The sequence below is a fragment of the Globicephala melas genome, chromosome 7 (genome assembly GCF_963455315.2).
Source record: "Globicephala melas chromosome 7, mGloMel1.2, whole genome shotgun sequence".
NCBI classification, from domain to species: domain Eukaryota; kingdom Metazoa; phylum Chordata; class Mammalia; order Artiodactyla; family Delphinidae; genus Globicephala; species Globicephala melas.
In genome coordinates, this window is record NC_083320.1 from 67,012,806 (window position 1) to 67,024,936 (window position 12,131).

A 12,131-nucleotide genomic window follows, 5' to 3' on the forward strand; every position below is an offset into this window, starting at 1 on the left:
TGTTGCAGGTGGAAGATGATGGTGAAATGTTCCACACCCTGGATGATGGGCACACAAGATTTACGGATCTAATCCAGCTGGTGGAGTTCTATCAACTCAATAAGGGCGTTCTTCCTTGCAAGCTGAAACATTATTGTGCTAGGATTGCACTTTAGCCAAACAAGAAGTGACTTGTTAAACTGCTGAAGAAAAAGGACTCAAGAAAAAGGAAGACCATAAATAAGGGTGAAAGCATTGCCATGGTGAAAAGAATCTATTTCTCTTACAAGTTACAAAAAATAGTTTGTGCATTACAAATAAGTAAAGATTTGGATTGACATTACCTTCATCATTTAAATATTAGTTAAAATTAAACCTCCAAAAAAAAAAATCTGGTGTGTTCTTGTGTGATTTTCCATTACTATAATATTTTCTTCAATTATGCACATTTTAAACATCTTTCTGTCCTTATTTACTATAGCAACATTAGAATTCTCAACCACAAAGTATGAAAAAAAGTTGGGGCTCAGAATGAATTATTTGTGGACTGAATTTCAATTAACTACTGTTTTTGTAACTTAAGAAGTATGATAAAAACCTGAGTTAACAATTAAAAGAAGCTACTCACAACCTGTTAATAAAACTAAAAACTATTTTGAATTGTATATTTTCTGAGTTTATTATAACCTTAAAATCAAATCATATTTTGAAATAGCAGCTTAAAATTATTTTGAAGTATTGATATATTGATTTTTTTCAGGATGACTTTTATTACATATTAAATTATTAATTATACTATAATATTTACACTGATACTGTACCTATTAGTGACACGTTATTCACTGCATTTTTTTCATTCACTTAAGGATTGACTGGAACTATCTACTTGTTTTTAAGGAAATGATTAAAATATAGAGGGGATTTATATAATTTGCACATGCTTTCTCATGGCATGTAATCTGTCACAGTGTAACATTTTTCACATTAATATTTCACATTTGCCCCACGCTGTAACTTTCAGAAGTTTCTTTAGATCCTTATACAACTAGATGATTAACCTGATCAAAATGTTAAAATCAAAGATGCAGAATCTATTAAGGTCCGAATAGGTAAATCCATGCTATTCTCTTTGCCTACTCCCTTTTCATCATCTTACCTTGGCAATGTCGGTATGGAAAAGGTTTTGGAAACATGAGGCACCCACCTCCCTTATCACCTCACTGAGACCATCTAGAAAGTTTTTGTTGGGATTTATAACTCTGTTTTTCCTACTTTTTGTGAGAAGGGTATTCATTGTTCTAAAAAAAGATGAGAAATAAAACATTAAATAAACGTTAAAATCATACAAAATATTGCTCATCCCCTTTGATCCTCGTAACAACATTTTGGGAAAGTTAAGAAGATTTTTTAAGAACAATATTTCAAAAATGCATACTGTAGTTTTAAATAAAAGCTATTCATTTTTGGTAATAGAGCATCTGAAAACATTCATACAATGCTAATAAAATCAATTATTACTGAAAAAGAATTACTGGCAGAATTTTAAAAATACTCAATTTGCTTTCAGCCAAAGCAAACCTAATTCTTAAAACACTGAAACTTAGAACATAAATCTGATGCTGTAAAATATCGATCTGGTGTCTACAAAGGCTTGAATGACACATAGGACCCTAAATAGAGGAGCAAGAGGTAAACACACTTGACCCTTTCAACCTTGTAGAGTATCTCTGATTATTTCTGACTTATTTCTGATTTATAAAAATATTTTGTGTTTTGAACTGATATGCATTTTCTTATTTTGCACCAGGGTCAAATTGACAATATCAGAAAATGCAATATTTTAAATGCTAGACTCTCATAAATTGGCCAATTTGTGCTTGTCTTTGTTATTTGTGCCTCTAACTTCATTCACAATCTAAATTTATTATTGTGGAGCCCAGATTTTGTACGTAATTGCTCATTTTGGTCTTAAAGCATGAGCCAAGAAAAATTACTGAGGAAGGGCTGACATTATCCTTCCTGATTCCTTCTGATAAAGGGTTTTGAACACGTGTGTATGTATGTAAATCTTATATGAAATTAAATCTGAGAGTGTCAGACACATCAAGAGTTAGTACAGTATTAAAATGGATTTCCAAGAAAAATGTGAATTACCTTTGGATTATTTTTCATTTTGGTTTAGCCAAGTTTTGCTATCTTGCACCATTTTAGAGTGGGATTAGGTCAGATTAGCTCTATGTTTTCTTCTTTTATTCTTTTCATATGTTGGAGTTAGTATACTTTATTCTCCTAGAAAGAAAAAAAAACCCAGCAGATCTGGTCCACATTGTTCTTTTTCGTTTTTTTAAATGGAAGAATTATTTATTTTGAAACATTCAGGAAAACTAGGTCAAACAAGATAAAAACTATGAGTGTTTCAATTCAGAATAATTACTTGTTTCACATGTATAATGGTGCAAAGACCTGACTGATTTGAGTATATTAGTTGGAAATTTTTATCTTAGCTCTATTTTAGGGTGGTGGTCAGCATCAGTTAATCAGAGGCCCATGGGGTCTCTAGCTTCTGATCACCAACAGTGCCAACTCTACATATGGTAGTTGTGTTACGGTAGGGATACCAGACTATCACCTGGATTATGATTTCTCTGAAGAGGAAAGATTATCATTGGTTATGGGTACAATTTGGTGCTTCAAGCTGGCTCCATATTTAGAAAGCTCTTCCCTCTATTGCCAGGCATTCTTAAGCTTTTCTGTGCCTTGGATCCATCTAGCAGCCTCGTGAAACTTATGGACCCTCTTCACAGAATGTCTTTAAATGCAGAAAATAAATAGAATTTCAAAGCACAGTAATTATAGAAACATAACTGTACAATTGTATATGTAGGTGGACCCCAGGTGGAAACGCTGCTGTAGCGTGGCCTGCTGTGTCTCCTGGCTGTGTTGACTGTTGCCCATATACAGCCTCTAGTTTTCTGTCTCACGTTCTGTAGGGAATACAGGAGCTGATTCTCAGTCAGTGTTAACCCACACCAGTGGGGCACAGAGTAGTTTGCTTGAGATGCAGGGTTCTTGTAACACTTATTGAACACTCAACCAAACCTTCATACCTGCCTCTTGTGGGATTATCACCTCCTGCCAGTGCTGGCTCCTACACTTTTACCATCTGTGACACTTAGGCATGCTCATAAGCAGGGCACTGCTTGTAATGTCTCTAACTGCATGTACCTCAGACCACAAATTATAGATGTGAACAAGAGAAAGGCAAGCCTTTGGACTGAGCACATAACTATACTGACCCAAAACGTCATTGCAGAGATCCCCCAATTTGAGAAAGGGATCTGAGTGAATTTTTAACCAGCATAAATACTTGTTTCTACAGTGGGGTATCAGGTGACTAGTCCTTTACCATGCTGGTTCGCTTTGTAATTATAAAAAATTCACCAGTTCCTAATTCGACCCCACGTGATACACAAGGCATTAGAAACTAGAATTAAGATTATAGCTCTGAGGTTAGACTTTGCGGATTTGGATTCCAGGCCATTACATAGTAGCTATGTAGCCTTGGTCAAATCACAGTTTCTTCTTTTCTGTAGAGGGTATTACAATCACCATCACCACCACTTCTTCAGTGGGGGAGGCGGGGGTGTGTGTGTGAAATGAAATCATTGATGTAAAGTGCTTAGCACATGGTGTAGAATCTTAATCGATGCATCTTTTATTATATTAGTGATTGTACATTTAGGTACTCCACCTCCCTGGGACACTGCCCATTCCACCACTGAGAATCTTTGCTATGCCACCACTTGTTTGCCCTTCCTGCCAAGAACGACATAATATACATCATACATCGTGCCTCTGCCCTGGTTTCAGTCCTTTGTATAAGACTGCTTTTGTGGAAGTAGCCACAGTTATAGTACAGTGGGGGGTACCCAGACCATCAGTAGGGACTCTGTGGACAGCTGTCCCTAACTGCACCGGATCCTACAGACTCCCGGGCTTCCTTCCACTTGCTGATTAATAAATATAAAGTGAGATTCGAGATTCTCATACCTTCCATCTCCCTCCCCCCAAATAACATTGATAGGATGGGAAGTATAGAAGATTGAAAACCTGCTCCAGAGACCCCCACCTAGGCAACACAGGAATTGAGCTAACACATGGCTGAGTGGAGGAAGAATAAAGGACTCCTAGGTGATGGTACATCTCTGGGAAATTAGTAAACTTTCACTGAATAAATGTGTCCCTGGTTGTACACTTAGAGTGGATTCTGTTCCCCTCAGAAGCTCTTGTAATGTTGGCAATCTGATTAGGAGCTGAAAACAACGCTGTCACCTTGTGTGCTTGTTAAGTTTACTTCAGCATGTACTGAGTGCCTGTTATGTGAAAGGCACTTTTAGAGATGCAGAATTGAATATTAGAGTATTGGATACACAAATATGTGTCCTAGAAGCCAAACTGGATAAGTGTTATAAATACAATGGGAGAGAGACATTGGTTACACTTGCTGAATGATGGGAAGAATGAGATGGGTCCTGGAAGGCCTGTAGGATTTACATTTACAAAACCTTGGAGAAAGAGCCGACAGTGTCGTCAAAGGGGGAGTGGAGGCAGCATGGAAAGTGCACAGATTGAATTTAAGAGTTTTTCAGCAAATGACAGCTTCACTGTAACTGAAGTATACAGGGCATGTGACAGAGGGGAAGGCCATGGCTAATAGGACTGGAAAGGCAAGCTTGGCAAAGTGGTTTACATTTTAGTTAAGGAAAGCCACAGCCAGGCGCCCCATTTCATTTTTACCTGGTTGAAATCAGGAATGGGCTTTCTTAGTCTTTTTATCTCTTTTAAACCAAAGAGCTCATCAAGAAGCCATTGCAATAATCTGGGCAAAAGTCAGGAGAGCCTGCTCTAGACCCATAGGCATGAAAAAATGATTTTATGGAGGCAGGAATCATCAGTGTTATCATCAGACACTGGAGAAGCAAAGGGAGGAGTTGAAAATTATTAGTAGGTTTAGGGTCAAGGAAACTAGGAAGATTGTGATAATTATGATGGTAACAAAGGTCCAATTTTAACAGATGTCACTGGAATTCTTTGAAAAAGAATTCTCTTTATTTAGAACCTCTTTATATAGGAAGGTGAGCCTGAAGGCTTGATGCTAAAAAAAATAGGTAAGTACAGAGAACTTCATTTTGCATTGGAAGATAATTTGGGCATGGAAGTAGACTGGGAGGCAGCAACAGAATGAATCAAGGGGCCTAATGAGATGGTGGGAGGCTGGAAGCTGAGGAGAAAGATGGCCATTGGCAAAGTCCTGAGACCAGGCGGTAAAAAAGACTCCTAAGAACATGGATATTGAGGACATATTTCTTGGAATGTTTGCTGTGTGGTTCTACAATTTAACAACCTTTCATTTTCCCAAACCTGATATGAAGTCTCCACACATACAAATGACTTGGAAGAGAGTTGTGGTAGAAAGTCCAGAGAAAGGACCATGCTCCACATCAAGGTTTAGGTGGAACGCAAGCAAATAAAATTTCAGCAGAAATAGGAAATTCAAACAACAGGAACAAATGTCAGAAATTTTGAGTTGGGCTTCGGCCTTCCAAGTAGATGTAGATTGTTTTACAAAAACCAAAAAGCAGTCTGCCCTCAGCTAAGATATAATTTTCACGTTCTGTAATCATTAAAAAAAATAAAATCACCCTTTGTTTGCCTTAGCAGCAACCCTAACTCATTCCCTGCCCTCCCCCTTTATAATGTACCTTCTTGCGCATCACCGTTTCTTCACTTGCTGTGACTCAATCACTGACATTCCCCCCACCTCCCTGAAACTGTGTGGCCACATAAAAGGAAAAAATTCAGACCTTTCTTACATGCTCTTTCAGCAACTTTGGTGCTGCTAACCACTCTCTCCTTGAACCATTCCCTTCTTTTGTTTTCCATGTCAACAAAATCCTTACATTCTTCCTATCCTGCTGGATGCCTCTTCTTGGTCTTCTTTACGAACTTGTTGCCCTTTTTGCTCATCCCTTAAATCTTGCTATGCTCAGCTATGTCCTAGGATTAATTTCCCTCCCTCCTTATTTTACTCCAACCCTGTAGACTCTTTCCTTTATTCTCATGGCTTCACATACTGTCTTAAGTGGCTTTAAAACTTGTGCCTCCTTTCTGAACTTTAGATCCATTTATTCGGCTACTTGTTCAACCTCTCCATTTGTATATCTTATAGTTACATCAAACTCTACATTTCTATGGATCTCTTTATCTTCCCTCAAGACCTGATCTCCTCCAGAGCTTCATAGCTCAGTAACCGTGCTACCACCAGCTTTCCAAACAACAACCTAGAAAGTATCAAGTGCTGTAAAACGTCAATTATATCTGTGTATTTCTCTCCACTTCCATTGCCATTGCACAAATCTGGGCCACTTCCTTTCCTAGACTACTATAGCAGATTCTTAGATGGTCTTTCTTTTTCTGATCTTTCTCTATACCCACCCTCCCTCCTCAAGTTCATTCTATACAGAGTGATCTCTCAAAAATACTTGATCATACTACTCACTCCCCTACTTAAAAACTTCAATGGCTTCCTATTGCCTTTGGATAAAGCCTTTTTAAAAGGGCTATGAGGCTTTCATGATTTGGCCTTTGTATTTCCAGCATTATCTTTAGCCACTCATCCTTGCATTCTATTTTCCAGCTAGACAATTCCCTGGAATAGACTCTATTCTGACATGTTTTCTTTGGCTTTGGCCCTTGCACATACTGGTCCCTTTATCTTGAACACATTTCTTTACTGTTCTCTCCAACCCAGGTAACCCTTTCCCCCTTCTGGGGCTTACGTAACATACTATTTCTTCAGGAAAATTTTCTTGACTATAGATTAGGTTAGGTTACCCAACAGTATGTTCCTCCCACTTTTCTGTTACAATGCTCGTCACACTCTATTGAATTAGTCATTAATTTTTGTTTTCTCTATTAAGTCTAAGTTCCTGGCAAGAAAGGAGTTTGTTCATGGCGGTAGCCTCAGAATTCAGCAGAGTATCTAAGGCAGATATTAAGTGCTCAGTAGAGATTTGTTGAATGAATCAATACAATGATGAGGAAGAACAGAATATAAGATCAGTTTTTGAACTCCTAAATCTGGAGTCCCTATGGAACATCCATGAGGAAATGGTTTCAGACATTATAAGATAAAAGTCAGAATTCAGGTATACCCTGTGATCATTTACCTAATCATGATAATGATATTTCAGTTTCCCTCCATCCTTATTCTTCTTCATTGAAAATTTATACTCATTAAAAATTGCTTTCACATTGAATCCAGTTGAAAACATCCAGAATTCCCATCGTGTTTTTCTGGGCTGGTGGCATGGTATCTCTCCTATTCTGCTTTTAAAAACTGCTGGAGGGCTTCCCTGGTGGCGCAGTGGTTGAGAGTCTGCCTGCCGATGCAAGGGACACGGGTTCGTACCCCGGTCCGGGAAGATCCCACATGCCGCGGAGCGGCTGGGCCCGTGAGCCATGGCCGCTGAGCCTGTGCGTCCGGAGCCTGTGCTCCGCAACGGGAGAGGCCACGACAGTGAGAGGCCCATGTACCGCAAAACAAACAAACAAACAAACAAACAAAACCAAACTGCTGGAGTCTCAGTACTCAGCAAACCTATAAATTCAATACAACCCTCATCAAGATCCTACTGGATTTTTTCCCATGGTGTAGTAATGATTCTAACTTTGTCCAGAAAAATAAACATATAAGAATAGCCAACAGTACTCAGAAAATGGGGGGGGGTTCTATAACATATTAAAACATACATAAAGTAAGAGTGATTAAAATAATTTATAAATCAACTAATGTGATTATTGTGTAACTGAAACTGAGCAACCTGTTTTTGGCTGTTGTTGCTGAGGACTCACAAGAGAAGAAAGCTACTATTTTTCCTATCCTTACTTCAGAAAGCAGAGACTAACATTGTGATTGTAAACATCTGAGCTACCCTCACACCTGAAAAGAGGTGATAAAACCTTGTCCTTTAGAAGTATTGAAGAGTACTAAAAGCTAGATTATCCAAAGAGGAGAAAAGATATTTATTTATATGTTGCAAGAAGTGGAAACGGCCTAACCAAAGGGGAGATAGAGTCTAGCTGAAATTGAGAAGCAGATGGTGGTTTGGGTTTTACTTTTGAGTAGCAGAAATCTGTGTCCCTCTTATCCACAGCTCTGTGGATGGGCAGATGATTGGAGAATGCCTGGGAGATGAGACTCTAAGTATTTTTTCTCAGAGAGCAGAGACAAGGGCTTCTGTGGCAGAACCTGGAGACAGGAGACTGCTCAGAGCGCCAAGGGTAACCTGATGGCAGAAGATCCATGTGACAGCAACATATTTTAGCAAAAGGATCAAATGGTGCTAATTGCCAAAGAGGAAGATCAAGCCACAGCCTTTGGTGCCTGGGACAGTGCCTTGGATTTCTATAAAGGTAAAGTTTGCTTCACTCAAGTGTCATTGAGCAAATTCACATTTCTTTAAAATGGAAAAGAGAAGCCAAAGAAAGAATAAAGAATATATATGGAATTAGAATCAATGAGGAAACAGTTGAGTTTTTTAGGTTTGATGGGACAACTAATATTTCACAACTCCCTACTTTACTCTTTATGCCATAATAAATTTCAGATAGTTCAAAAAACCTAAACATAAAATATGAAGTCATAAAGAACTGGAAAAATTATAGAGGAATATTTCTGTAAAACTGTGGTTGTATTTGATCATTAAAGCCAGAAATAAAAGAAGCACTGAAACATACAAAGTTAAAGTCTATACAAAAAACGAATACCACCACCATAAATAAGGCTTAATAACAAAAGAAAAATTTGATAAAATATTCATAACATTATTAACAAAAAATAAGATTAACATTGCTATTGTGCAAAATGCCTTTACGTATCAATAAACAAGACATGCATTCTAAGAGAAAAAAGGCAAAGAAATAACTAACAGCCAATTTAAAAAAATAGATTGCCAATTTACATATAAAAAGAAGTTCAGCCTTATTAGCATTCAGAAACTAAAATTTAAATTTTGATCAGTTATTTCTTTTTCAAATAGACTGGCATCAAGTATTGTCAAGGATGTGGAGGGAAAAATTAAACATCCCCACCATGTTATTGGTGGGAATTTCAAGTGCTCCATACTTCTGGTAGAATAGTCAGGCAATATTGTGTTTGCGATTTAAAAAACTGAGATATAACTGACATATAACATTTTATTAGTTTTAGGTATACTCAGATACACAATTTGTTATATGTATATATTGTGAAATGATTACCAAAATAAACTCATCCATCACTACCCAGAGTTACAATTTTTTTCTTGTGAAGAAAACGTTTAAGATCTACTCTCTTATCAACTTTTAAATATATAATACAGTATTGTTAACTATAGTCACCATACTATGAAAGTTTATGCCTTTTGAACACCTTCACCTCTTTCACCCAACCACCCCACACCTCCGGCAACCACTAATCTGTTCTCTGTATCTATGAATTCAGTTTTTTTTAGATTCCATCATTCAGTATTTGTCTTTTTCTGTCTGACTTACTTTGCTTAGTATAATGTCTTCAAGGACCATCCATATTGTTGAAAATGGCAGGATTTCCTTATTCTGTGGCTGAATAATATTTGGCAATATATACATAAAATAGAAAATGTGAATTCCACTTTATCAAGAAACGCTATTTCTAGAAATTTATTCTAAGGAGAAAATTGGTCAAATAGTGCATCTAAATGTACTCATCAATTCATCTGTTTACTTATTCATTCACACAACAGATATTTTGTTGGTGCCCACTGTATGCTCAACTATGAACAACTGATGTATATAAAAGACACAATCACTGATCTTGTGGAGCTTATTTTCTGGTTAAAGATACAGACAAAACAGAGAAAATAAATTAAAAATAGATTCAAATGACGTGTAAGGAACTACTAACAAGAATAAGAGAATAATGGATAATGTACATTCGATAAGATGGCCAGAGAAGACCTCTTTGGGGAAGTGTCATTTAGGGGGAGACAAATAATTAAATATATTTATAATATATAAACAATGTTTATATATTTTGTTCTATGGTTGAAGAGTTTTCCAAGCAGTGAAAAGAACACATGCAAAAGCCCAAGGTAAAACAAAACATTACGTACTTGAGGAACAGAACGGTTGGGCATGGTGTGGAAGGAGTGAGTAGCACAGATGATAGTAAAGACAGGTAACATTCAGATCACACAGGCCCTTTTAGGCCATGGAAAGGAATCTGGATTCTATTCTAAGGGGAATGGAAAGCCTTTGATGGCTTTTTCTTTTAATTGGAGTGAAATTGCTTTACAATGTTGTGTTAGTTTCTGCTGTACAATGAAGTGAATCAGCTATATGTATACCTATATCCCCTCCTTCTTGGACCTTCCTCCCACCTATCTAGGTTGTCACGGAGCACTGAGCTGAGCTCCATGTGCTATACAGCAGGTTCCCACTAGCTATCTATTTTACACATGGTAGTGTATTTATGTCAAACCTAATCTCCCAATTCATCCCACCCTCCCCTTCCACCAGTGTCCACATGTCTGTTTTCTATGTCTGTCTCTATTCCTACCCGACAAATAGGCTGATCTGTACCATTTTTCTAGATTCCACATATATGCGCTAATATATGATATTTGTTTTTCTCTTTCTGGCTTACTTCACTCTGTATGACAGACTCTAGGTCCATCCATATCTCTACAAATGACCCAGCTGCGTTCCTTTTTATGGCTGAGTAATATTCCATTGTATATATGTACCACATCTTCTTTATCCATTCATCTATTGTTGGACATTTACATTGTTTCCATGTCATGGCTACTGTAAATAGTGCTGCAATGAACACTGGGGTACATGTGTCCTTTTGATTTATGGTTTTCTCAGGGTATATACCCAGTAGTGGGATTGCTGGGTCATATGGTAGTTCTATTTTTAGTTTAGTTTTTCTTTTTAATTTATTTTTTTATACAGCAGGTTCTTACTAGTTATCTATTTTATAAATATTAGCGTATATATACCAATCCCAGTCCCCCAGTTCATCCCACCACACCCTGGCACATCCCCCCTTGGTGTCCATACGTTTGTTCTCTACATCTGTGTCTCTATTTCTGCCTTGCAAACCAGTTTACCTGTACAATTTTTCTAGATTCCAAATATACGTGTTCATATACGATATGCTTTTCTCTCTCTGACTTACTTCACTCTGTATGACAGTCTCTAGGTCCATCCACGTCTCTACAAACGACGCAGTTTCGCTCCTTTTTATGGCTGAGTAATGTTCCATTATACATATGTACCACATCTTCTTTATCCATTCATCTGTAGATGAGCATTTAGGTTGCTTCCATGACATGGCTACTGTAAATAGTGTTGCAATGAACATTGGGGTGCATGTGTCTTTTCGAATTATGGTTTTCTCTGGGTATATGCCCAGTAGTGGGATTGCTGGGTCATATGGTAATTCTATTTTTAGTTTTTTAAGGAACCTCCATACTATTCTCCATAGTGACCATATCAATTGACATTCCCACCAATGGTGCAAGACGGTTCCCTTTTCTACACACCCTCTCCAGCATTTGTTGTTTGTAGAATTTTGGATGATGGCCCTTCTAACCGGTGTGAGGTGATACCTCATTGTAGTTTTGATTTGCATTTCTCTAATAACTAGTGATGTTGAGCAGCTTTTCATGTGCCTCATGGCCATCTGTATGTCTTCTTTGCAGAAATGTCTATTTAGGTCTTCTGCCCACTTCTGGATTGGATTGTTTGTTTTATTGATATTGAGCCGCATGAGCTGTTTATATATTTTGGAGATTAATCCTTTGTCAGTTGATTCACTTGCAAATATTTTCTCCCATTCTGAGGGTTGTCTTTTCATCTTGTTTGTGGTTTCCTTTGCTGTGCAAAAGCTTTTAAGTTTTATGAGGTCCCATTTGTTTATTTTTATTTCCATTACTCTAGAAGGTGGGTCAAAAAAGATCTTCCTGTGATTTATGTCAAAGAGTGTTCTTCCTATGTTTTCCTCTAAGAGTTTTATAGTGTCTGGTCTTACATTTAGGTTTTAATCCATCTTGAGTTTGCTTTTT

The 12,131-nt window shown here is 37.4% G+C and overlaps 1 protein-coding gene across 2 annotated transcripts in view; it reads left to right on the top strand.

Annotated features, from left to right (window-relative positions):
* Positions 1-1,200, top strand: part of GRB14 (growth factor receptor bound protein 14) — a 125,999-nt gene extending 124,799 nt beyond the window's left edge. For both annotated transcript variants that reach the window (XM_030852583.3, XM_030852593.3), the window contains one exon: positions 9-1,200. In XM_030852583.3, the coding sequence (XP_030708443.1) occupies positions 9-155 (147 nt within the window). In that variant the 3' untranslated portion in view covers positions 156-1,200. The remainder of the gene's footprint in view (positions 1-8) is intronic.
* Positions 1,201-12,131: the final 10,931 nt, after the last annotated feature.